At 44.2% G+C, this 27471-nt stretch overlaps 2 protein-coding genes across 4 annotated transcripts in view; one reads left to right on the top strand and one right to left on the bottom strand.

The window, feature by feature from the left end:
- Positions 1-12160, bottom strand: part of SETD4 (SET domain containing 4) — a 44539-nt gene extending 32379 nt beyond the window's left edge. Inside the window, exon 1 of the mRNA XM_025378896.1 lies at positions 12076-12160. The gene's annotated coding sequence lies outside the window, so the exon portion shown is untranslated. The remainder of the gene's footprint in view (positions 1-12075) is intronic.
- On the top strand, positions 3158-6370 carry LOC112620389 (carbonyl reductase [NADPH] 1). 3 transcript variants are annotated; one of them, XM_025378897.1, is made up of 3 exons: positions 3158-3624; positions 4158-4265; positions 5649-6370. In XM_025378897.1, exons 1-3 carry the CDS (start codon positions 3336-3338, stop codon positions 6083-6085), a joined length of 834 nt encoding a protein of 277 aa, XP_025234682.1. In that variant the 5' UTR covers positions 3158-3335; the 3' UTR covers positions 6086-6370. The 3 variants fall into 3 exon arrangements, with proteins under 3 accessions (XP_025234682.1, XP_025234684.1, XP_025234683.1); XM_025378899.1 differs by having other exon boundaries at positions 3192-3624; positions 5377-6370; XM_025378898.1 differs by having other exon boundaries at positions 3192-3624; positions 4158-4269; positions 5653-6368.
- Positions 12161-27471: the final 15311 nt, after the last annotated feature.

Genomic DNA, 27471 nt, shown 5'->3' with positions numbered 1-27471 from the left:
AAAAAAAAAAAAAAAAAAAAAAAAAAAAAAAAAAAAGAAAATCCAAAACAGAGCTCTGAATTATCCTGAGTGGAAAAAAACAAAACAAAACAAAACGAAAGACTACAAACTGTATGACTCCATCTATGTAACATTTTTGAAACAACAAACTTGTAGAAATGGTGAACAGATTAGTGGGTGCCATGAAATAGAGTTGGTTTGGGGAGTAATAGGTATGTTTGGTGATAAAAGTGCAACAGGAGGGCTCTTTGTGCGAATGGAAACATACTGATTTAACTGTAGTGGTGGATACACAAACCAACATTTGATAAAATTATATAGGACTAAATACATATACAAAGTACACATCAAACTGGGGAAATCTGAGTATGATTGGTGGACTGTTTTGTTGTCAATATCTTCATTGTGATGCTGTACTATACTTCTGCAATATGTTACTGTTGAGTGAAACTGAGTAAAGGGTAAGGAATCTCTGTATTATTTCTTACAACTGCATATGAATCTATAATTAGCTCAACAAAAATTTCAGTTGAAAAAAACAAGGGTCTTTCCTTGATTACTAACTTGTTTTAAAGCAACTGATTGGAATCCTACCTTGAAATTGCAATGTAATTGCAATCTATTTATTTATTTATTTTTATTTTATTTATTTATTTTTTTTTTTTGAGACGGAGTCTCGCTCTGTCGCCCAGGCTGGAGTGCAGTGGCCGGATCTCAGCTCACTGCAAGCTCCACCTCCTGGGTTTACGCCATTCTCCTGCCTCAGCCTCCCGAGTAGCTGGGACTACAGGCACCCGCCACCTCGCCCGGCTAAGTTTTTTTTTTTTTTATTTTTTTTATTTTATTTTATTTTTTTTTTATTTTTTTATTTTTTTTTTATTTTTTTTTTGAGACAGAGTCTCGCTTAGTCGCCCAGGCTGGAGTGCAGTGGCGCAATCTCGGCTCACTGCAAGCTCCGCCTCCCGGGTTCACGCCATTCTCCTGCCTCAGCCTCCCGAGTAGCTGGGACTACAGGCGCCCGCCGCTTCGCCCGGCTAATTTTTTGCATTTTTAGTAGGGACGGGGTTTCACCATGTTAGCCAGGATGGTCTCGATCTCCTGACCTCGTGATCCGCCCGCCTCGGCCTCCCAAAGTGCTGGAATTACAGGCGTGAGCCACCGCGCCCGGCCTTTTTTTTATTTTTTAGTAGAGATGGGGTTTCACCGTGTCAGCCAGGATGGTCTCGATCTCCTGACCTCGTGATCCGCCCGTCTCGGCCTCCCAAAGTGCTGGGATTACAGGCTTGAGCCACCGCGCCCGGCCAATTGCAATCTATTTAAAGCAGTGCTGTTCAACAGACCTTTCTGCAAGGATGGAAATATCCTAAATCTATACTGCCCAATACAGTGACCACTAACACATGCAAATATTGAGCACCGGAGATGTGGCTAGTGCAACTAAAAAACTGAATTACAAATATCGCTTAATTTGAATTTATGTTTAAAAGGCCACCTGTGATAGTGGCAACCTATGGGACAGCACAGAAATGAAACTTGACCTTATTCCCAATTCCCTTGTAAGTAGGAAGGAAGAACACTCATTTTGAAACCATGCAATTGTCCCATAGGACGGATGTTTATGGTCTTTTTTTTTTTTTTTTTTGAGACAGAGTCTCGCTCTGTTGCCCAGGCTGGAGTGCAGTGGCATGATCTCGGCTCATTGCAACCTCTGCCTCTGGGGTTCAAGCAAGCAAGTCTCTGCTTCAGCCTCCCAGGTAGCTGGGATTACAGGCACCTGCCACCACACCCAACTAATTTTTGTATTTTTTTTTTTAGTAGAGATGGGGTTTCACCATGTTGGCCAGGCTGGTCTTGAGTTCCTGACCTCATGATCCACCTGCCTCAGCCTCCCAAAGTGCTGGGATTACAGGTGTGAGCCACCGCGTCTGGCCTGGTCTCCTTTAAATAAACAAATTGACTCTCCCAGTCTAAAAACTTGAGAAATTTACATTTGTCTTATCTGAGTTCCTTTCTCAGGAAACTAGCCATCAGACCTCCCAGGTAGCACCTAGGAACTGAAACTTATCAGATCACCACATCTGGACAATCAGATGCCAAACCCCTCACCTCTAACAATTTCCTAACTGATGCCTGTTGATCCACTCCTCCTCATCTCTCCCCAAATCCTGCTGTTTTTGCACATGCAGTTACATTTCTTCCCTGCTATATTCTAATTTTAATCAGTTGAGAAGATAGATTTGAGACTGATCTCCCCCCATAGACTGTAGCACCCAAATAATGCCTTCTTCCCTGACAATAATGGGGTCTCAGTGATAGGCTTTCTGTGCTGTGAACCACCGGACCTAGACTGAACCCCTGGCATTTCTCTATTTCCCACCACTGAACTAAGTTATAAACTCTCAGGATAGATCTCTGTTTCTTCATTTTAAGATGGGGATTAAAAGGTACATCCTGGAGTGTTATTTTCAGTGTAAAATATGGCTGTGAAACCTCCTACACCTATGCACAGGTAAACTGATGGCCCTGCAAATGCCCAGAGAAGTCACCTTGTAAAGATTTAATGAATATTTCCCACCATTATCGGAAAATCTGGCTAAGTCAGTAGCTTTGTTTTCATATACTTAGGGGGGAAATCAACAAACACTTGATACCCTGTCATTTCCTTCCAGTTTCTTCTGCAACTCTAGCTCCAAAGACTGCAGTTCCTGCAGTGTGTGTGTGTGTGTGTGTGTGTGTGTGTGTATATATATATATATATATTTTTTTTTTTTTTTAACAGGAAAAAAAAAACCATGCAAATGTACTATTTCTTCAAACACAACTAGGAATGATTGAACAGCTGGGGGAATAGGAAGAAAACCCCTCAGAGAACCAAGGACAAGCAGTGGCACACGGCCACTACGAATGGTTCTTCACTGCTATGTGGGCAGCCGGCAGCCAGCAGCTAGAGTCCGTCCTCGCTCTTCAGCCAGCAGTTCTGCAAAGTCAGGCCAGCTGGCTCTCCGCCCGCGGGCTCGGTCTTCAGCCAGGAGGTTCTGCAAAGTCAGGCCAGCTGGCTCTCCGCCCGCTCGGCACCCAGGCGAAGTTCGGGTGGGGAGGGGTAGGGGTGGTTCCGCTCCGCCCCGCCCCGCGCCCGCCCCTCCCCGCGCCCGCCCCTCCCCGCTAGGGGCGGAGCCTGCGCCTGCGCCTGCGCGCTCAGCGGCCGGGCGTGTAACCTACGGGTGGGCGCCCCACGCCCGCCAGGTTCGCGCAGTCTCTGGGATACACGCAGCGCATCTCCAGGGCCTGAGCCAGGTCTGTTCTTCACGCAGGTGTCCCGCGCGTCCCATTCAGCCATGAAGTCCGGCATCCGTGTAGCGTTGGTGACTGGAGGCAACAAGGGCATCGGCTTGGCCATCGTGCGCGACTTGTGCCGGCTGTTCTCGGGGGAAGTGGTGCTCACGGCGCGGGACGTGGCGCGGGGCCAGGCAGCCGTGCAGCAGCTGCAGGCGGAGGGTCTGAGCCCGCGTTTCCACCAGCTGGACATCGACGACCCGCAGAGCATCCGCACCCTGCGCGACTTTCTGCTCAAGGAGTACGGGGGCCTGGACGTGCTGGTCAACAACGCGGGCATCGCCTTCAAGGGTACGGGGAGGGGACGTGGCCTCCCCGACGTGGGCTGCTCCTGTCGAAGAAGCGCTGCACTGGGGCTCCTACCGGCTGCGGGGTCCAGAAGGACTCCCTAGGGAGGAGAGGGAGGAGCTGGGAGATGTAGGGAGTGCAGAAATCTTAGAGAAAGGGAGTTTTCCAGCCAAGGGGAACTTTGTGTTTCCCTGGGTCGGACTTTTGGGGATCTCTTTCAGATTTTCTGCAGTTTTTCTGAATTGAGCTTTAAGGCCATTGAATGAATTTTGAACTGATTTTAAAATAAACGATAAATTGCAAAAAGAAAAAATGGTTATGCCAAGATCCAGTGTGTGCGCCCTTCATCCTCTTTCCCCCAATGGTACCATCTTACAAAAATACTAGAACGTTATCAAACCAATAGATTGGCACAATACTGTAACCAGACACAGACTTTAGACAGAAGGCACTAATTTTTTATTTTTAGTATCATTCTATAGAATTTTACCCTGTGGGTACAATGTGTTAACTATGTTCTCTTTTTCTCCTAAAAGTTGCTGATCCCACACCCTTTCATATTCAAGCGGAAGTGACAATGAAAACAAACTTCTTTGGTACCCGAGATGTGTGCACAGAATTACTCCCTCTAATAAAACCCCAAGGTGAGTCTGATGGGAAACAGCGCACCTTCTCTTTGGGGCTTGACTCTGGCCCCTGCTTGTCTGGGATTTCTCCTACAGGCTCCTGCTTCCTCTCCATGCTGCATGTGCACTGACCTCTGTGCTTTGTCTCCTGCCAGCTGATAGGTGCCATTCTGCCTCAGGACTTTGTCCTCACTTCTCCCACTTCCATGGCCATTCGTCCTCCCCATCCCACTGGTGTTTGCACACCTGGCTGACTCTCTCTTATCCTTCAGGTCTTCGCTCAAATGTCTCCTGAGAGATGCTCTTTCTTTGCTCCATGCCTCTCCGCGTGGGCGTCCATCCTGTAGCCTTTCTCTGCTCTTTCAGAGAGATGTTATTCAGGCTGGTGGAACCTTTACTACCACCAGTTCATTAGGCCCTTCTAATACCTGTCACCCGTCTGGAACACTCCTTAAGCTCCCGACCACATAGTTGTCTTGCTGCCTTCCGTCTCTTTCTGATGCCTTTCCCCACAATCTAAGATATTTCCAGAGGATCCCTGTCCTTTTCCCTAAGTTATCTGGGACACAGACCCCACCACCTACCCACCAGGATCGTGCAGGTCACCATGCCCCACCCCTCATAATCACTTACTAGGTCCTAGGAGTTGTGCTCACTGAGTTCCTCCTGAATCCATCTCTCCGGCTTTACAGCAGGCCGTCACCTGTCCCTCTGGACAATTGCAAACCCTCACAGGGCACCTCTGGTCTTGAGTCTTTTCCTTTCCCAGCATCCTGTATGCTGTCTGCATGGTCATGCCGCTCCCAAAAATCCTTCAGGAGGAAAGTCCAAGCCCTTAGCATGGTACACAGAGATGTCCATAATCTGCCGCTGCTTAACTCCGGGCCCATTTTAACTCGCCTTCAACATGCTCAAGGTGCTAGATACGACTATCACATTTCTTTGGTTGTAAACTGCTGTAATGGTTACCCTAAGTAATGGGACAGGAGATGAACCCACCCATTAAATAAAGCAGCAATTAAGCAGCTACTTTTAGAAAAATTTAAATGTGTGGCTTCGAGTTGGGTACTTGCATGTACGGCTTACTCTCAGCTTTTATCCTGTTTCCCTGTCCTGTCATCCTATTAAGTTGTGCTACTTCTAAGGCTCTGGTTCACCAGGACCTCAAAGGGCAGCTCTTCCAAATCTCACCTGACTCTACTCAGCCAAAATTTGAAGGCAGGAATGAAGTTCTTTATGCAACTACCACCACACTTGCTATGCGTATTCCTCTTAGAACTCATACCAGTAACTGTCTCTCATATGAAAATTTTCTGCTTCAAAATCCCTGCAAATTTGGCATTCACCTTTCTACAGGATTGTTGCACACCTTTCTACATAATGCTTTGTGGTGTATCTTAGGGAGAGTGGTGAACATATCTAGCATGATGAGTCTCAGAGCCCTTAAAAGCTGCAGCCCAGAGCTGCAGCAGAAGTTCTGCAGTGAGACCATCACCGAGGAGGAGCTGGTGGGGCTCATGAACAAGTTTGTGGAGGATACCAAGAAGGGAGTGCACCAGAAGGAGGGCTGGCCCAGCAGCGCATACGGAGTGACGAAGATTGGCGTCACCGTTCTCTCCAGGATCCACGCCAGGAAACTAAGTGAGCAGAGGAAAGGGGACAAGATCCTCCTGAATGCCTGCTGCCCAGGGTGGGTGAGAACCGACATGGCGGGACCCAGTGCCACCAAGAGCCCAGAAGAAGGAGCAGAGACCCCTGTGTACTTGGCCCTTTTGCCCCCGGATGCTGAGGGTCCCCATGGACAATTTGTTATGGAGAAGAGAGTTGAACAGTGGTGAGCTGGGCTCACAGCTCCATCCATGGGCCCCATTTTGTACCCTGTCCTGAGTTGGGCTAAAGGGCACTTACAAAGTCATAAATATCCTTATATAAGAAAAAAAAAGATTTCTTATCAATTAGTACTCACTAATATACTACTAATTGAGCAGCCTACACACTCAGTTGACTACCTAAATCTGTCAGGTCTTTTGTGGTTTCTTCTGATGGAGGGAGAGGAAAAATTGTAATTGATGAAAATAATGAATGAAAATCAACAGATGAATAAATGGTTCTTTATAAGTGTCCATTTGTACGGATTGTTTAGATGCTAAATAATCTTTGTCTCAAGTACAATCAACCTAAAATGTCAAGGGAAGGGACAGTACAACTCGGTGAGCGAACTCAGAGAGTAAATAAAGAGCCAGTTAGTCAATAGTTTCAATGTTGTAGGTCAAACAATGCATTGGAACTCCCCATATCCACATTATGTAACACAAGCTGACAGCACGTAAGCCTGTGAACATAGCTGGCTCTGGCCCTTCCCAGCCTCTAGGAAAACATGGACAGTACCACAAAGGCAAAGGCAGCTGACTTGGTCTCTTTAAAAAGCCAGAGTCATTGGGGAAAAACAGCTAGTTGCAATGTGTGAAACGTGAGCATACACTTGCATGAAATACCGAACTGATGAGGGACCTATCAGATCTCCATAGGAATGTTATTTATGTAGAGATGAAGTGTCATGAGGTGGACAACATAAATGTGTTTCAGCACAGCATATACAGACTGATGACCAGATAAGGCAAATGTGACAAAATGTGCACATTGTTGAACTTTGGTGAGCGTATGGGTGTCTGTTATTCTATTCTTGCAACTTTTCTGTTTGTTGAAAGGTTTCAAAACCTGGGGGTTGAGAGTAGAAACTCCTAGCTCTGCCCTCTGATTTCCTGACCTCAGGCAGAATACTGTATCTTGCTTTGTCTCTGTTTCCTCAACTATCAAATTGGGATGACAGTTATAGGATTATATGTATTGAGATCAAGTGTTGAGAACAAATTAGCTGGGTGTGATGGTGGGTGCTTGTAATCCCAGCTACTCGGGAGGCGGAGGCAGGAGAATCACTTGAACCCAGGGGGTGGAGGTTGCAGTGAGCCGAGATAGCACCACTGCACTCCAGCCTAGGTGACAGAGCGAGACTTCACCTCAAAAAAAAAATAGTGTTGAGAACAGCCCCTGCTGTCATTAGTTCCTGTAAATGGGCCTGACACCGTCCCTGCTGGTAATGAGAAGTGTGTGTTTACTGTCTAACACCCAGTAAGTGCCCACGCCATTCTCTTTCTTCCACAGAATCACATTGTCGGATCTCTCACACTTCACCAGTGAGAATTAAGGCTTAGAGAAACAAAAAGCGATCACCCGTGAAAAGAAGGAGAGACCCCTTATTTTGTCTTCTTTTTTTTAATTCTCCAAACTGCTTCAGAAGAGTACCTTATTTTATTTATTTATTTATTTATTTATTTATTTGGAGACAGAGTCTCAATCTCAGCTTAGCGCAACTTCTGCCTCCCAGGTTCAAGTGATTCTCCTGCCTCAGCCTCCTGACTAGCTGGGATTACAGGTGCCCACCACCACCCCTGGCTAACTTTTGTATTTTTAGTAGAGACAAGGTTTCGCCATATTGGGCAAGCTGGTCTCGAACTCCTGGCCTCAAGTGATCTGCCTGACTCAGCCTCCCAAAGTATTGGGATTACTGACATGAGCCACCGGCCCCAGCCTAGTCCCTTATGTTAAAAGTGAGGTTTACTTTAACAAGTTTCACCTTTCAGTCGGGCCGTTCATTTCTTCCTAGTTTTTGTAAACAGACACCAGAAAACAACCACATCTACTACAGCAAGACTGGTATTCTCAAGTGCTACTTTAGAAACGTATACCTGTATTGCAAAGATATTTTTCCCTTAATACCTTACAAATAACACGTAGCTTCTTTAAGAGATTTAGAGAAAGCAGTGTTCCAAATTCAAGTACCTGCTTACCTCTAGGGGGGAGGGGAGGAGGACACACACGTGGTTCCGTCTTTATTGCTAAGGATTTCTTATGCCAGGTGATAGGTACATGGTGCTAAAATAACATTTTCAGAAAAAGGTAAAATCATGACATACAGATATAAAAGTAGTATTCAAAAAATGTATTTTACTCCTGAGGGAACCAGGGAAATGTTATAACTGGTTCAAAGGAAAAGCTAAAAGGGCACAGATTAGATGGAATCAACAAATGTTGAGCTGAATTGCAAATGACGACAACATTGGTGTTTTCACAGGGAGGAGGAGGTCAATTCAGTCACCACTAGACAGGACAGCACTTGCACCTCTGTTACGTACAATTTAGAAAGAGATGCAAGAATGAACAGGGCCATAGCTCGATGCTACGAGTCTTGCCTTGCAAACACCCTTCACTCTTGTGTGAGTCTGGCAAAACTCCCATCCCCAAGATTAATAACCATGCCAGCCTGCTCTAGCAGCTCTTATCACATGATGACGCTGGGGAGAAAGGAAACAAGAGGCTGACTGTGCTCTTATGTTTCCATCCCAATCCCAAACGGACAGCAATTCTAGCCAATGCTGTCTTTTCCCCTAATAAATTCACTCTCCTATGCTGTAAAATGATTATTCTTTCTGCATATCTCCCAGACTAATCATGCGAGAGGATGTCCTCAAATTGTTCCCTAAAAAAGAAATAGGTGCCCCTGAGAGTCGTTCAACATACCTCCAACCAGACAGCACACCATGCCCCGCTTTCCGTTACAAGAAGAGGCACACTGCTTCCCAGGCAGCGCTCCCACCTGAGTCCTGGTTCGTCCACTATCGCCCTCCCAAACATTTTGTTCTTGTAATTATTCCCTTTCTTTCCTTCACCAAATTCACCTCTCTGAGGTTACCATTGCATAAAAACATGCTTTAATATCCGTCCCAGCTTTTAAAACTAAGGAAGCAATAAAGGTTAAAAAAATCAATGAAAAAGCCAGTTCCTTGAGGAAAAAAAAAAAAAGTGCTAAACCTCTAGCCAGACAGATCAGAAAAAGAAAAAAAAAAAAATGAAAGACACAGATTACCAATGTCAGGAATGAGAAATAGCATCATTATGATTAATAAAAAGATAATAAGGGGTTCGGCAGTGACTCACCCCTAAAATCCCAGCACTTTGGGAAGCCGAGGCGGGTGGATCACCTGAACTCAGGAGTTCAAGTCCAGCCTGGCCAACAGGGTGAAACCCCGTCTCTACTAAAAGTACAAAAACTAGCCAGGCATGGGGGCGGACACCTGTAATCCCAGCTACTCTGGAGGCTGAGGCAGGAGAATCACTTGAACCCAGAAGGCAGAGGTTGCAGTGAGCCAAGATCATGCCACTGCACTCCAGCCTGGTCAGCAGAGTAAGATTCTGTCTAAAAAACAAAACAAACAAACAAAAAAGATAAGAGCATATTACTAACAACCTCATATCATTGGAAGTAACTTACATAAAATGTACACATTTATTAATATTTAGAAAAACACTCAACTCACTGAAGAAGCAATGGAAAACCTGAATAGCTCTATGTCTGTAAAGTGAAATATCAAATACTCTCTGAAAAGAAAGAAATATTGGTTGGGGCATAAAGGAAACCACACCCAGCAGGTGCCCAGCTATTGACTTGACTTTGATAGAGAAAGTGGACTCAGGGTGGCAGGGCACAGGCAGTTCAGCCAGATCTGCTTGAGTAAAGCAGAATCATGATGAGACGGTAGCTCTCTGCTAATCTTGGAGTCACTAATCAAACACGCTCAGATCAAACATGTGGGTTACAGTGAAGAAGATGAATGAAGGAGTCCAATTGACCGTCCATACATTGACACACCTTTGGCAATTCCTTCGTTTTATGAGTACACGTCTCATGGGGAGACGCCATATATTTTACCTATTAACTGTGACTTTGGATAAAACAAAAATGTAGATACTTTTAGCAAACAGGGGTTATATAACAATTAGAGAAAACATTCTAATAAATGGCTTACGGCATAGTAGGAGTTTCATAAACATTCTCTCCCATTTGAGAATACTAGGAACCACACAGAGATTGCCTGCCCATGCCTGGAAGTCTAATTACAGGACATCTTTTTTCTCTAATTCTTAAGTTTCAGTTTCTCTTAAGCAAGAAAGGGGATCTAACTGCTAACTAAAGCAGTTAGTGTGTAAATAATTTCATTGCATCTTAAGATAAAGCAAACATCTGCATTTCACAGTGAGTGATGGGTGCACAACCAAGAAAATTACTTGGCACGTGTTTTTCTCCCTTTGGGATTCTCCCAAAATAGTTTTAATTCAACTGTCACCTGTCTCAGGCCCCCTACTGACCCATCATCATCAAGTTTTGCTTTCAGGGAGGCAGACCTCTTAGCCCTGCAAAGCATTGCTTGGCTCAACCAGGATCAAAAGAGGGATGTGTCTTGGGATGACACAATACACAGCTCATGGAGAGGGTAGATCCGGGAGTCGGGGCATTAGAAAACTTTCTGGAACATTCAGCCCCTCCGGCGTTGCAGCTCTGGAACGCAGAACTTAGTTCTGCTGAACAGCCTCAACCCAGCCATGCTGGCCTGCAACCATGAGGCACCTTCAGGCTGGAACAATTCGGAGACTTGACATCTCTGTACACACAGGTCTCAATACCACTTCTAATGTGTACGAGGTGCTAGTCTCAGATAAACAGTACTGGGCATGTTGGCTGCAAACAAAGTAGCATCTGGTGGAGCACACGGAGGTAGAAGAGAAAGAGGAGTTGCTCATGACATGGGGTCAGAATCCATGCCTTCCATTAGCTGGGCTACTTACTTGGATCTCCATAATCCCAATATAGGTGAGAAGGTGTCTATACCCTGTGAAGTATAATTTTGGCAGAACAAGGTACATTTCTGAGGATATGGACTATCCCAGGAAGTCCATCCCTCACAAGGATTTGCCATTCAGAACTGCCCAGTCCTGACACTAAAAGACAACAAAGGAGATTTAGGGTCACACTAGCTATTGCAGATAGCCCCTAACGTGTAATCACAATTCTATAACTTTATGTCATCTATGCCATAATTCCCATTTTGGGGAACAGTAATAGATTGAAGACTGGCTGCCAGGAAGATATGTCCATGCATCAGAATCTATGAATATTTTCTTTGGAAGAAAGATTTTTGCAAATGTAATTAAGGATTTCAAGCTGAGCTCATCCTGGATGATCTGGGTAAGCCCTAAATCAATGACAAGTGTCTTTTTACAAAACAGAGAGAGACAAGGCAGGCATATGAAGACAGGTTGGTTGGAGGGATGTGGCCAAAGACCCAAACCAAGGAAAGCCTGCAGCCCACAAAAAGCTGGAAGAGTCAAGAAGAGATTTCCCTCTAGAGACTTTGGAGGGAATGTGGCTATACTCACAGCTTGCTTTCAGACTTCTGGCCACCAGAACCGTGAGAGTAAATCTCTGTTGTAAGTCACCAAGTTTGGGGTTATCTGTTTCGTTTTGTTTTGTCTTTTGAGACAAAGTCTTGCTCTGTTGCCCAGGCTGGAGTGCAGTGATGCGATCTCGGCTCACTGAAACCTCTGCCTCCCAGGTCCAAGTTCAGGAGCAGCTGGGACTACGGACACGCATCACCATGCCTGGCTAATTTTTGTATTTTTGTAGAGACAGGGTTTCACCATGTTGGCCAGGCTGGTCTCAAACTCCTGACGTCAAGTGATCCACCTGCCTTGGCCTCTCAGACTGCTGGGATGACAGGCGTGAGCCACCACGCCCGCCCGGATGTGTTATGGTGGCCCTAGGAAAGAGAAACTGAAATCCCAACATAAGCAGATATCCTGTGACTGAAATTAACCCTCCAACAACTTCCCACTCTGGCCTTACCTAACTATAGACCTCTCTGCTCACTCATATAGACAGCCTTCCAAGTTTTATCCAGTTCCCTGGAGCCTAGAAGCAAAAACCTATGACAACCTTTTTCTTGATCCAGCAGCGAAGACCCATCCACCTCATCTCAGAGCAGCAGTAGCAGCAGCAGCTGTGCCTGAAGCCCTCTGTCACCTTACCCCTGGAGCCTCCTTTAACATAGTGGGCCCTCCAGCTGCACAATTTTTGCTTCTCACTGAAAATAGTCAACCTGATTCACCGCCCGAGACATTAGAACGAGATCTCAAATGCCTAGAACAACTGACTGCTGTACGCGTCTTCACGTTTTTGTTCCTTACATAGCTTTGTTTTTATTTACCTTTGTTCCTTATTTACCTTTGCTCCCCCCCCCCCCCCCCCTTTCTCTGCTGCTTTAAGGTTCTGGATTGCAAATAGCTACGTGTTATCTCCTAACTATGTCACCCATGTGGGCCCCTGTTCCTAATACTGCCTTTGTACCCCTCGTGGCTCCATGGCTTAAACCTAATTTAACCAACCATTGGAATTATGTCCACGTTTGATATGTTTTGCTATGTCCCCACCCAAATCTTATGTCAATAATCCTCCCAGTGCTGGAGGTGGGTCCTCGTGGGAGTGACTGGATCATGGGGGCGGGTTCTCATGAATGAGTTAGCACCATCCCCCCCAGTGTTGTCTCATGATAGAGTTCTCATGAGATCTGGCTGTTTAAAAGTGTGCGGCCCCTCCTCCCTTTCTCTCTTCCTTCTACTCTAGCCATGTAAATCGTACCTGCTTCCCCTTTGCCTTCGGCCAGGATTGTAAATGTCCTGAGGCCTCCCCAGCCATGCTTCCTGTATAGCCTGTGGAACTGTGAGCCAATTGAACCTCTTTTATTTGTAAGTTACCCAGTCTCAGGAATTGCTTTATAGCAGCGAGAGAATGGACTGATACAACATCCCTTTGGGCATTTCCCAGTTTCTATTAGTACCGATCCCTTGTAGTGAATCAGTTGTGTAAATGGCAAATACTGTAACAAGCCAGATGGCCAAAAACTGAGTACTCTTTATAAGGTCATGCAAAAAAATGGGAATTTTCTGTCTCGGTTAAAATGAAACTTGGGTATCCTTTCATAGAAATTAGCACTTCAACCACACTTACTAATAGAGCTTAGTAAGTAACCAACTGATGTGGGACTAACTGTACAAGTGGAAGATTCTTCTCTTACACAGATGCTTTAAGGAAGGTTTCTACTTACGCTTAGTCTCCTTGACTATGGAACTATGTGCTGATGTCTACATCTCACTGCCTGGTACCGGAATAGACTTGTGTTGACTTGTGTCAAAGCTGTAGGACAATTACACAACATCATGGGGTATTTTGGCCAACAATGGAACGTTGGGTGGCGTCCAGTGACTGATAATGGATTTATGCTACAAAAGCTAATTGGCTACTGCCCACAAATCGGACAGAGACTTGCCAACCCTATAAGCTGATGCCAACTATCAGGAAAGTTCCTGATATTTCTCTGAGTCCCTTTGGCCCATTGATTTCCCCTCATTTAAAAAAAAAAAAAAGTCTTCAAATCTCTTAATTCAAGATAAAGAAGCCAGGCATGGTGACTCATGCCTATATTCCCTGCACTCTGGGAGGCCGGGACAGGAGGATTTCTTGAGGCCAGGAGTTCAAGACCAGCCTGGGCAATATAGTGAGCTCCCATCTCTACAAAAAAATTTAAAAATCAGCTGGCCATAGTGGCACATATATGTAGTCCCAACTGCTGGGGAGGCTGAGACAGGAGGATCCCTTGAGCCTGGGAGTTTAAGGCTGCCGTGAGCTACGATCATGCCCTGCACTCCAGCCTGGGCAACAGAGCAAGACACTGTCTCAAAAAAAAAAAAAAAAAAAAGAGAAAAGAAAAGAAAATATGAGCTTCAATTTAAAACCCTAAATCTTAACCTTTGAGGAACAATTCTGTGCTGCTTTATTCTGTCTTCAGGCATACCTATTTCACACTTTAAAGAAGGCCCCAAAAGTGGCTCAAAAAACCCTACGTGCCTTGGTTCAGAGACTGACAGAGAACTAGGGAGTGTAATTAAAGCCAGAGGTCTCCTTGCCTAAGAAATTCACAGGACTGGATTGACAGTGGGTTAAAAAGAGTCATTCTAGATATACTACTGCCTTCTCAAGGCAGAACAGGCACCATCTTAGAGAACGTTAAACTTCCATCCTACAGTCTTTTCTATGATCTTTAATATTATAGAGATCTGGGAAATAAAGACATTAGAAAATTCAGCAATCTGGGCTGGGTGTGGTGGCTCACGCCTGTAATCCCAGCACTTTGGGAGGCCCTGGTGGGCAATCACCTGAGGTCAGGAGTTCAAGACCAGCCTGTCCAATATAGTGGAACCCTGTCTCTACTAAAAAAATATAAAAGTTAGGAGATAACACCTGGCTAATTGTGTATTGTTTTTAAGTATAGATGGAGTAGTGCACGACTGTAGCCCCAGCTCCTTGGGAGGTTGAGGCAGGAGAATCACTTGAACATAGGAGGTGAAGGTTGCGGTAAGCCTAGATCATGCCACTGCACTCCAGCCTGGGCAACAGATCGAGACTCCATCTCACAAAAAAAAAAAAAAAGAAAAAAGAAAAAAGAAAATTCAGTAATCTGGTCGACAGTCTCACATCCAGTTCTTTGGGTTCTTCAAACAGAGCAGATAGCATCAGCTTTCTTGGCTTAAATTGTGCAAATTTGGTTCCTGGCTGAGAAGTAGACGACAAACAAAGTTCTTCAGTGTTTCAGTGATCAAACATGTACTTCTACAGAATCATAAATGTTGCCACACAGTCGCTATTTTATCAATGATCTTATTGACAAAAACAAGAAGACCTAATATCTATTGAAACTGAAGTGACTTCCAACCGTGAATACTTCATCCAGTGCTGCAGGTCAAAGATGTTTTCTCTTCCATAGATGTGGTTGAAATACGATTCAAAAATTATGTCTCAGTAATAGAAAGGTGAAGAAATTATAACTTGTCAAGCAGATTAACTATATAGAGACCACAAACTTAAAATCCAGATAGACTGGTTCAAATTCAAACACCTTGAGTGTCAGTTTGTTTGGTGGGGTCATGTTTTAGAAAGATAAGCTCATAAACGGTTCAAATACAGACAACTTTAGCACCTCTCCTAGTTTACAAATTCTGGCCAGCCACAATTTAAACCTCAATTATGAACTTCTGCTCCAAGATCACCCTATGACTAACCATCCAAACATAAAACCTCGTGGCTCAAGACCCTGGGGGAGTCTATTGGGTGGAATTATTCAGCCAGTGGCTCCCTTGCCTAGTAAGCTTCTAATAAAGTTAGCTTTTTTTTTTTTTTAAATAATAATCAGGTTTTTCTGGTGGTCTTATACGAGTCTTTGAAAGCTCATTGTGTAATATTCAGGAAGCAGTAAAGAAGACTTTTTATACCCTTGAACTCGCCTTCTTTCATACTGTTTATAGTCAATAATTCTGGGATAGATAATGTAAGAATAGGGAAGTTGTTTGTTCAAATTACATATTGCCTTACTTTCCCCAATCTCCAACAAGATCCTGCCACACAAACCAAAACAAACTCAGAAGCACAACTGCAGTAAGCCAGTACCAGTGAAGGAAGTAAGTTGCTTCTCCAGGTAGTGCTAGAGAAAGTGTCAAAACCATTGGCCATATTGAAATCATCCATGCAAAACCATGTTAAGTTAGAGATGTGACAGTGAGTTAGTATAACATTTGCTGGGGCCAGGCACCGTGGCTCATGCCTGTAATCCCAGCACTTTGGGAGGCCGAGGCAGGTTGATCACCTGAAGTCAGGAGTTCAAAACCACTCTGGCCAACGTGGCAAAATCTTGCCTCTACTAAAAATACAAAAACTTAGCCGAGCCTGGTGGCACGCCTGTAATCCCAGCTACTTGGGAGGCTGAGGCATAAGAATCACTTGAACCTGGGAGGCGGAGGTTGCAATTAGCCTAGATCATACCACTGCACTCTAGCCTGGGCAACAGAGTGAAGCTGTGTTGCAAAAAACAAACAAACAAACACACACACACACACACACACACATTTGCAAAATACATAACTTCAAAGAGTAGCTCTTCGAGTCATTACTCCCATCTCTCTATGCCATGTGATATCACCTGCTTTCTCGCTGGGTGAGGGTTTGGTGGGGGTGGTTACAAGGAAGAACACACCAGGGAGAAGCACCAGAGGTAGCAAGGTCACAAGTGTGGGGCCTAGAAGCGTCATCGCTGCTCACATTAGTGCTGCTGGTGCTGGTCCTCACCCCAACCCCATGTCCAAGCTCAGGAGCACTAATGTTCTGCCATCCCTCCTGCGCCTCCACTTCATGCTAGAGGCCTTAAAGGACTGCAACCACTGGAAACACAAACAGGCCCCTGGCAGGGCTGGTCTTTGGACAATTGTGAAAGACACAAAAGAAGACAGCTTTTAGGGGCAGGCGTGGTGGCTAACGCCTGTAATCCCAATACTTTGGGAGGCCAAGGCAGGTGAGTCATATGAGGTCAGGAGTTCGAGACCATCCTGGCCAACATGGTGAAACCCTGTCTCTACTAAAAATACAAAAATTAGGCCGGGTGCGGTGGCTCACGCCTGTAATTCCAGCTACTTGGGAGGCTGAGGTAGGAGAATTGTTTGAACTTGGGAGGTGGAGGTCTAGTTTTTTTCCTCTGTGGTCAGAAAAGATACTTGATATGATTTATGTTTTTTTGAATGTCTTCAGACTTGTTTTGTGACCTAAGATATGGTCTATTCTGGAGAATGTTCTATGTGCTGATGAAAATGTGTATTCTGCGACAGTTGGCTGAAATGTTCTCCTATTGTGAATTAGACCTATTAGATATAGTGTGTAGTTTAACTCTGATGTTTCTTTTTTGATTTTCTATCTGAATAATCTGCACATTAAAAGTCTTCTACTATTATTGTATTTCAGTCTGTCTTTCCCTTAAATCTATTCATGTTTGCTTTATACACTTGAGGGCTGCAGCGTTGGTTGCATATATGTTTGTAATTGTTACACCTTCTTGCCGAATTGATCCTTTTATCATTATATAGGGACCTTCTTTCATTTTAGTCTTTGATTTGTAGTCTATTTTATCTGATATAACTAGAGCTACTCCTGTTCTTTTTTGGTTTCCAATTGCATGGAATATCTTTTTTCACACCTACACTTTCAGTCCAAGTGGGTCTTTATAGGTAAAGTGGGTTTCTTGTTGGTAAGAAGACCCAATTTATAGGTAAAGCGGGTCTTATTTCTTTATCCATTCAGCCTCTCTATGCCTTTTAGTTGGAGAACTGAGTCCATTTATGTTGTTTCATTACTGACAAGTAAGAACATACTACTGCCATTATGTTGGTTGTTTTCTGGTTGTTTTGTAACTCCTCTCTTCTTTTCTGTCTTCCTTTGTGGTTAAGGTATTTCCTCTGGAGGAAATACGTTTTTATTCATTGCTGTTTATTTCTGGTGAATTTATTATAGGTTTTTGTGTTGTGGTTACCATGAAGCTTACAAAAAACATCTTAGAGTCCAGGTGCGGTGGCTTATGCCTGTAGTCCCAGCACTTTGGGAGGCTGAGGTGGGCGAATCACGAGGTCAGGAGTTCGAGACCAGCCTGGCCTACATGGTGAAACCCTCATCTCTACTAAAAATATGAAAATTAGTCAGGCATAGTGGCAGGCGCCTGTAACCCCAGCTGCTCGGGAGGCTGAGACAGGAGAATCACTTGGCCCTGGGAGGCAGAGGATGCAGTGAGCCAAGATAAAAAAAAGAAAATTCATAGACTTAGAACAAGTTATTTTAAAGAGAAGACAACTTAGATCACAAAGAAACAAAAAACAAAAGAAGTTTACATTTTAACTCCATCCCCTTCCACATATTTTGACTTTTAATTGTCTTAATTTATATATTTTATATCACCTCTTAACTAGTTGCTATTGCTATTATTATTTTTTGATAGATTTATCTTTTGGGTTTCATATGAGAGTGATGAGTGGACCGCACACCATACTTATAGCATTAAAATATTCTGGGTCTGTCCATGTACTTAATTGTACTCATGGGTTTTATACCTTCAATTGCTTCTCTTTTCACATTAATGTTTTTTCTTTCAAATTGAAGAACTCCCTTTAGCATTTCTAAATGCCACGGGCCTAACAGTGGTGAATTCTCTCATAATTCAGTAGTGCTTATTAGCTTATTTTTATATGTAGTAGCTTTAAAGATTTTGTCTTTCTTTGAGTGAGATTCTCTGCCTCAGATTTGATCCATGGCCATCCTTTCTTAAGTTACTAAGGCACACGGTAGGCTTGGCCTCAGCCAGCCCCCAGTGGTACAGCCCATGCCCCCAAGAGTCCCCTAGTCTTCTCCCACATCACACAGGGACACTGGAGTTGTTCCCAGGGTGTATCCTTGGACTGGGTCATTTTCTGTGTTGAGATGACATCATGGCTGGCGAACAAAGACAGTGTTATCTGTTGCTCTTTTTACACAACGCCAAGTACCAGCCTACCCAAGCCTCCATCCTACTGCCAGCCAGCGTGGAAAGGCCTCACTGGCATTCAGCACCAGGGTTCCAGACACTCAGGCAAGCCAACAGTTGCCACGATACCTCAGCTGCCTGCCCTTTCACACAGAGGAGCAAGGGCAAATGAGAGCTCATATTTCCCACCAAGGAAGGGATTTATCAGGCAGTGGGAGAGGGAGAAGCTTAAGAGAAGAAGAGACTAGAAGTTTCCCTCTCTTCCAGTCCCTCATTCACAATCTCTGCAACCTTCAGAGAATGGCTCCTCTGTTCCTGGATGCTGAAGAGTTAGTGGGTGACTGGACATTGCTCAGAGAGCTCGTGGCCGTCTGCCAGCTGCCCTCAGGAGGATCTGGGGCCTGCCAGAGTTAGCTATAAAGGGATGCTGGGTTTTGGAAGGTCCAGATGGACTTAAGAAGATAAAATAAGAAACTTACCCCAAAATCCTTTAAGGCTAAGCTCTTGGATTTCTTTTCTTTTTCTTTTCTATTTATTTATTCATTTTGAGACAAGGTGTCATTCTGTTGCTTAGGCTGGAGTGCAGTGGCATGATCATATCTGACTGCAGCCTCAACCTCCCGGGCTCAAGCAATCCTCCTGCCTTAGTTTCTTGAGTAGCTGGGACTACAGGTGTGGACCACCGTGCCTGGCCATGGGTTTATTTTATTTTATTTTATTTTTTATTTTATTTTGTTGTTTATTTTTTTGAGACAGACTCTCACTCTGTCATCCAGGCTGGACTGCAGTGGCATGATCTCAGCTCACTGTAACCTCCACCTCCCAGGTTCAAGTGATTCTCAAACTCCTGACCTCAAATGATTCACCTACCTCAGCCTCCCAAAGTGCTGGGCACCCGGCCCTTGGGTTTACTTTCTAATGCTTGAGGCAGTATGTAAATATGAGTTGTCTATTTAGTTAATTTAACAAACCTCTGTGGTAGGTTAAAAGAAATGCCCTTCTCTCCCTGCCAAAAATTTCTATTTCTTATCCCCAGGAGCTGTGAACATTATGTATTGATAAAAGAGTTAAATATTACCTTACATGGCAACATGGGATTGAGTTAAGGATTTTTTTTTTAAAGATGGAGTTTCGTTCTGTTGCCCAGGCTGGAGTCCAATGGTGCAATCTCAGCTCACCACAACCTCCATCTCCTGGGTTCAAGCGATTCTCCTGCCTCAGCCTCCTGAGCAGCTGGGATTACAGACATATACCACCACGTCTAGCTAATTTTGTATTTTTAGTAGAGATGGGATTTCTCCATGTTGGTCAGGCTGGTCTTGAACTGCCGACCTCAGGTGATTCACCCACCTCAGCCTCCCAAAGTGCTGGGATTACAGGCGTGAGCCACCGTGCCCAGCCGAGTTAAGGATTTTGAAGGAAGAGATTAATCCTGGATTATCTGGGTCAGCCCTAACCACAATCACAGGTATCCTTATAAGGAGAAAGGAAGCAGAGGGAGTTTTTACAGACTAGCAGGAGAAGGTGATGTGAGGTCGGAGTCAGAGACTACAGTGATACAGCCACAACCCAAGGACCACCTTCAGCCACCTGCTATAGGAAAAAAAAAACTATCTGGGGAATGTGAGCCCCTTTAAATTATCAGGCCCAGAGAGGCATTTAAAATATGACACCAGGCTAGGCGAGGTGGCTCACATTTGTAATCCCGGCACTTGGAAGGCCACCTTGGAAGTCCGAGGTGGGTGGATCACTTGAACTCAGGAATTCAAGTCCAGCCTGGGCAATACGATGAAACCTTTTAAACATAAGTTCCAATTTCAAATCATCTCTTTGTGAACACATATGACTGTATGCTTTCAGAAAAAGCCAGGTCACACTGAGTGCTTTGCTGCTCAGAAATTTCTTCTGACAGATACCCTAAGTCATCTGTCTCAAGGTCAAAGTTCCACAGATCTCTAAGGCAGAAACAGAATGCCACCATCTCTTTGCTAAAGCATAGTGAGAGTGACCCTTGCTCTAGTTCCCAATAAGTTCCTCATCTCCATCTGAGACCACCTCAGCATGGACTTCCTTGTCCACATCACTATCAGCATTTTGGTCAAAACCATTCAGCAAGTCTCTAGGAAGTTCTAAACTTTCTCACATATTCCTGTCTTCTTCTGAGCCCTCCAAACTGTTCCAACCCAACCTCAGCCTGTTACCCAGATCCAAAGTTGCTTCCACATTATCAGGTTATCTTTATAGCAGTATCCCACTATCCCAGTACCAATTTCCTGTATTAGTCTGTTTTCACATTGCTATAAAGAACGCCCTGAGACTGGGTAACTTATAACAAAAGAGGTGTAATTGACTCACAGTTCTGCATGACTGGGAAGGCCTCAGGAGACTTACAATCATGATGGAAGACGAAGAGGAAGCAAGGCACATCTTATGTGGCGGCAGGAGAGACAGCACAAGATGGGGGAACTGCCAAACACATTTAAACCATCAGATCTCATGAGAACCCACCCACTATCATGAGAACAGCATGGGAGAAACTGCCCCCATGATCCAATCATCTCCCACCAGGTCTCTCCTCCAACACATGGGGATTACAATTTAAGCTGAGATTTGGGTGGGGACACAGAGCCAAACCATATCAGCGTTCTTAGTCATGATTTTTTCACATCTTCAGCTTTTTGGGGGACTGATTGTACAACGGGAGGCAAAAATAAGGGCTAAATAAAGGGACACTATGAACAAGTGCACAATCACAGAGTGGCTCACACCAAGGAGGGCGCTGTGATGCCTCCTCCACCACCAGCTGCATCTGGGACACACCGTCCCTCAGTGGCTCTCGCTGAGCTCAGAACACCCACAGGCAATTCTACATTCTGCCAACTGCATTTGAACCCACAACTTTAAGCAAATCATTTACAGAAGTGTTTGATTCATGAAAATGAAGATCTTGGCTTGGTGTGGTGGTTGACACCTACAATCCCAACCCCTTGGGAGGGTGAAGCAGGTGGATCGCCTGAGTCCGGGAGTTTGAGACCAGCCTGGGCAACATAGCAAAACCCTGTCTCTACCAAAAATACAAAAGTTAGTCAGGTGTGGTGGCAATAGCAACAGGGGATGGCCAAATGCCTAAGCAGATAGGGATGGGTCCCCCAGGAAACCCCACCTCCAAGCCGAATACAGTTTAAAACCTGAAAGCCAAGCTGCAAGTTCAATCCATGGACTAGATTGAGACCTTGTCTTCCCCTTTGGCGCACTTTCCTCTGATTAATCCCCACCCTTCTCACCTATTTTACATATATCTACCCTCTCCTAATTGGTTTCCTACACTGCCATGCCCACCTTTGAGTGATGTCTTCACTTTAACCTTTTTCACGTACCCACAAACCAATCAGCACACACTCCCCATTCTGAGTCCATAAAAGGCCCCAGATCCTGTGGAGTTGGGGGTAACTTTCCCACCTTTGAATAGGTGGACCAACCCCGAGTCCTCCCTCTGCTGAAAACTGTTTTCATCACTCAATAACATTTTTCTCTGCCCTCCTCATTCTTCAACGTCCTGTGTATCCTCATTCTTCTTGGATGCAGTACAAGAGCTCAGGAACCACCAAACTCAGGTACAAACTATGACACAGACAAGCTGCGGCATGCCAGCATGGCCAAGTGTGGCCTGGGTGGGATATTGCCCAGGATCCCTGGCTTACAAAGTGACTGAGAAGAAAAATTCTACATCAGCCTATAGTCCCAGCTACTGGGGGAACTGAGACAGGAGGATCACTTGAGCCCAGGAGGTTGAGGCTGCAGCGAGCTGTGATTGTGTGATTGCACTCCAGCCCAGGTGACAGAGTGACCACACCTAGTCTGGTAATTTATTTTTAGAGTCCTTATCTCTTGGAGGAACATAGTGACTTTTCTTTTTTATTTGTTGACAGACTCTCACTCTGTTGCCCAGGCTGGAATGCAGTGTCACAATCTTGGCTCACTGAAACCTCTGCCTCCCAGTTTCAAGTGATTCTCATGTCCCAGCCTCCTAAGTAGCTGGGACCACAGGCATGTGTATTTTTATATTTTTAGTAGAGACAGGTTTTCCCCTGTTGGCCAGGCTGGTCTCGAACTCCTGGTCTCAAGTGATCTGCCCACCTTGGCTGGGATTATGGGCGTAGGCCACTTGGACCTGGCCCATGGTGAATATTTGTGGAGAAAATAAGATATCTTTGGGTTCCCAGTGTTCCATTGTCACAGTTGGTGGGCAGTAACTGAACCAAGATGCTGTGGAATCTACTGGCTGTTTATCAGATTGCCCAGAGGACCATAAGCACTGCTTTTTATAGGTATTTTGAAAATAAAGTTCCAGAAAAGCAAAAGCTGTTTCAGGAGGATAATGGAATTCCAGTACATTTAAAGGGTAGGGTAACTGATACCCTCCTCTACAGAGTAACCATGGTTCTTAGAGTTGGTGGGATGGCAAACGCCATAAATCTGCTGGCCATGACTTCCTTTCCCAAGAAGCAACACTGACTTCAGTTATCCCAGCAATCACTTGGTTCAATTTCATTGAGCTCTATATGGACCAATTATCTGAGCTCTTCTTTGGGCATCAATATTTATTGATTTATACTTACCGTCACCAATAAAGCAGTTTTTACCACAGGGGGTGGGAGATGTCTCTGATTTTAGAACAAATCTGTGGGGTGAAGAATGTGGGAGTGAAGGGAGATATTCATGAAACAAGACCATCAGTGTGTTAATTGCTGAAGCCAGGATGATGGGGGATTTTGCTTATATAAAAGCCAAATGAATAGATTATTCTCAGATTTCCATAATAACATTGCTAAAAATGAGCCATTCATCAAAGAAAATTGTACTAGTTGGCCAATTTGCCAAGAATACTTTCTTTTATTAAACTTATCTCAGTGAAACAGCTGAGTCAACAGTAATTAGACCAGCCCTTGACTTCAGTCAAAATATGATAAGAGGGTAAAGGTCTGAAAACATGGCCTTTCATTTTCTATAGATATGAGCGAGGAAGGCGAGGAGAGTCCAACTATCCCGTACTGCCCAGTTCCAAAAGATTTGATGTGCAAGTCTCAGGAAGGCAGTCTCCCAGGTCACTGCCGAGAGCCTCGACTGCGAGAGAGTTGACTCCAAGCTTGCTGTTTGGGAAGCCATCTGACTTTGAAGAATCTGAGACTCTAGGTTTAAAAATATATATATATATATATGATGAATTTATGAATTGATGAATTCTTAAGATGTTTAGGCATGTTTTTAGGAAGAATATTATCAGATGGCAAGAGGATATCTGCATAGCAGAACTGCCAAAATGGGAAGTGTGGGAAGAAACTACCAAGCAAACAATTGATATGGTGAACTCATATTGATGACTTCTATACACCAAAGAAGCTGCATAAACAAAAGAAAAAACAAACAAGTATAGAGAACATTTATAGCCTCATGAATAGGACTTAATATCCTCGATAATATAAAGACCTTTGACAAATCAGTAAGCAAAGAGGGACTGTGGTAGAAATGATGAATTAGCACTGAAAACTCATGCCCACCTGCTACACGCCTTCCTGCACCTACAAAGGCCAGAAAGGTAAAAGAAGCTCTATACATCAGCTGTCTTTAAGTAACAAACCACCCCCAAAAAACTTAGTGGCTTAAAACGGCAACAATTTATGATCTCTCAAGAGTCTGCAGCCATCTAAGCTAGGTGTACCCACAGGTCTGTGGTTGCTTGTGGAGCAGTTCATCTAGGTTGAGCTTAGCTGGATATGGCTCTAATCCATATGGTTCAATCTCTTTCAGGGACAGCAGGCTAGCCCAGGTATGTTCTCATCATAGCACTGGCAGGGGTATAAGAATAGCAAGCCTCAGCTGGTAGTAGTGGCTCACACCTATAATCTCAGCACTTCGGGAGGCCAAGCCGGGCCGATCACTTGAGGTCAGCAGTTTGAGACCAGCCTGGCCAACATAGTGAAACCCTATCTCTACTAAAACTACAAAAATTAGCCAGGCATGATGGCACGCACCTTAATCCCAGCTATTCAGGAGGCTGAAGCAGGAGAATCACTTGAACCAGGGAGGCAGAAGTTGCAGTGAGCTGAGACTTCACCACTGTACTCCAGCCTGGGTGACAGAGCAAGACTCTGTCTAAAAAAAAAAAAAAAAAAAAAAAAAACAAGCCTCAACACACACACTTTTCAAAACTAGGTATCACATCTACCAATATGTCACTCACTAAAGCAAGTCATTATAGGGGAGAGAGAAAAAAAACTTTCCTCTAGCCCCTCAGGTTCAATGGCTGGGGCCCTGCAAATTAGAGTGACAAAAGACAGGAGAAAAGGTTTATCATTACATATACATATAGAGGTCTTCATAAAAAAGTGAAGACCCAGGGCAGGGCGCCCTGACTCACACCTGTAATCCCAGCACTTTGGGAGGCTAAGGCAGGCAGATCCCCTGAGGTCAGGAGTTTAAGACCAGCCTGGTCAACATAACCCTGTCTCTACTAAAAATGCAAAAATTATCCAGGCATGGTGGTGCATGCCTACAATCTCAACTACTTGGAGACTGAGGCACAAGAATCACTTGAACCTGGAAGTGGAGGTTTCAGTGACCCAAGATCGCGCCACTGCACTCCAGCCTGGGCAACAGAGCAAGACTCTGTCTCAAAAATAAATAAATAAATAAATAAATAAAAGAATAGAAAAGTGAAGACCCAAAGAAGCAATTAGACCCAGAATATGTACCATTTTATCAAAGAATGATAAATTGTGGAAACAAGACACGACAAAGGGAAAGGGTTTTGAGCTTCTATGGGGCAGTAAGTTGTGGGAAGGTAAATATATGGGGGAAAGTAATAGAAGATAAGGGTTATTTTAGTAAGGTTTATTTGCAGACTCTTCCCACTGCATATCTTTCATGGCCATAAAACCCGCAACACTAAGCCACCTAGCCAGTGGAGAGAAAAAGCTCTCCTCCATAAGGAAAGGTCCTAAAACTGCTCAGGGATGGAGAGCAACCTGGCTGGACCTGGCCTTCCCCCACACAGGGCACTGGCATGCCCCACACAGGCATGTGACTGAGGTCATCTTGGACCCTCCAGCCAATCCCAGCCAGCAATAAATATCACCAAGGAATTCCAATGAACACCACATAAAGCAAAAGAACTGGTCATCTATGTCCTGCCCAAATTCCCTGATCCACAGAAGCATAAGAATAGTTGTTATTTTAAGCCAATACATTTTGGGGTAATTTGTTACATAGTAACAGACAGCTAGAACCCCTGACCAATATAACTCTTAGTAGGAAATGGGCAAATATCTTAAACAGATAATTCACAATAGAAGAAATATAGACTACTGAGAATATGGAGAAAGTGTGTCCCAAATTCATTATTAATAATAAAGAATAAACTGAAACAAATAGACTATGTGTCAACTTGAGAAGTTTGTGTTTTTGTTTTTAATACCTGGTATTTGCAAGACTGTGGTAGAAGTGCTATTTTCTTATACTCCTGATGTTATGGTCTGAATTTTTGTTCCTTCTAAAACTCATGTTAAACCGAGGCAGGTGGATCACTTGAGTTCAGGAGTTTGAGACCAGCCTGGCCAACATGGTGAAACCCCGTCTCTACTAAAAATACAAAAACTAGCTGGGTATGGTGGCAGGTACCTGTTATCCCAGCTGCTCGGGTGGCTGAGGCAGGAGAATCACTTGAACCCAGATAGCAGAGGTTGCAGTGAGTCGAGATCATGCTACAGCACTTTAGCCTGGGTGACAGAGCAAGACTCCATCTCAGAAAACAAAACAAAACAAAACAAAAAACAAAAAACTTAACCCCCAGTGTGGCAGTATTGAGAGGTGGGGTCTCTAAGACGTGATTGGTTCATGGCCCTGTGCCACGAGTGGATTAATCCATTCATGGACTAATGGGTTATCACAGGAGTAGGACTGGAAACTTTATAAGAGGAAAAGGACCTGAGCTAGCATGCTCACCCCACTCAGGACTCTACAGAGAGTCTCCACCAACAAGTAGGCAGATGCACCCCTTTGACCTTGTGCTTCCCAGCCTCTGGAACTATAAGAAATAAATTGGTTCTTTATAAATTACCCAGTTTCAGATACTCTCTTATAAGCAATGGAAAATGGATTAACATACCTGACTATGAACATGTCTGGTTCTTTTTTTTTTTTTTTTTTTTTTGAAACAGGGTCTCACTCTGTAACCTAAGCCTGGAGTACAGTGGACACAGTCACAGCTCACTGCGGCCTCAAACTCCTGGGCTCAAGGGATCCTCCCATCTCGGCACCCAGAGTAGAGGGAACTACAGGCACACACCACCACACTCGCCTATTTTTTTTTTTTTTTTTTACTTTTTGCAGCAATGGAGGTCTTGCTATATTGTCTAGACTAATCCGAAACTCCTGGCCTCAAGCAATCCTCCTGCCTTGGCCTTCTTTAAGCACTGGGATTACAAGTGTAAGCCACCATCCCTGGCCCAATTATAAGGCTTTATGAAGAATTTTCTCAACAGGCTTCAGCAGCCTTAGATTTTTTTTTTTATATACATATATACACTGTGACTGTTAATTCTACTTCTAGGAGTTTATCCTCCCCCAGAAATAATCAGATGTGCATAATGCTTTACAGACACAATAATCCCTGATTCACAATTAACCAGAGGAGAAAACTGGACACAACTTAAGAGTCCAAAAGTATAACAGTCATTAAATTGTGGCACGTCACACAATGAAGTATTTTGCCAATATTAAAAATAACGTTTAAGAAACTTATAAAAGTATAGGTGAATTTTATTTCCTTTATAGGTTATTTTTCCTCTGAAACATTTTTCTGTTTTTTGTTTCTGTTTTGTTTTTTTTTTTGAGACAGGCTCTCACTCTTGCCCAGGCTCAAGTGTGGTGGCATGATTTCAGCTCAC

Source organism: Theropithecus gelada, chromosome 3, assembly GCF_003255815.1.
Source record: "Theropithecus gelada isolate Dixy chromosome 3, Tgel_1.0, whole genome shotgun sequence".
NCBI classification, from domain to species: Eukaryota; Metazoa; Chordata; class Mammalia; order Primates; family Cercopithecidae; genus Theropithecus; species Theropithecus gelada.
The sequence above is the reverse complement of the archived record's forward strand: the minus strand, read 5'-3'. Positions and strand labels throughout refer to the sequence as shown.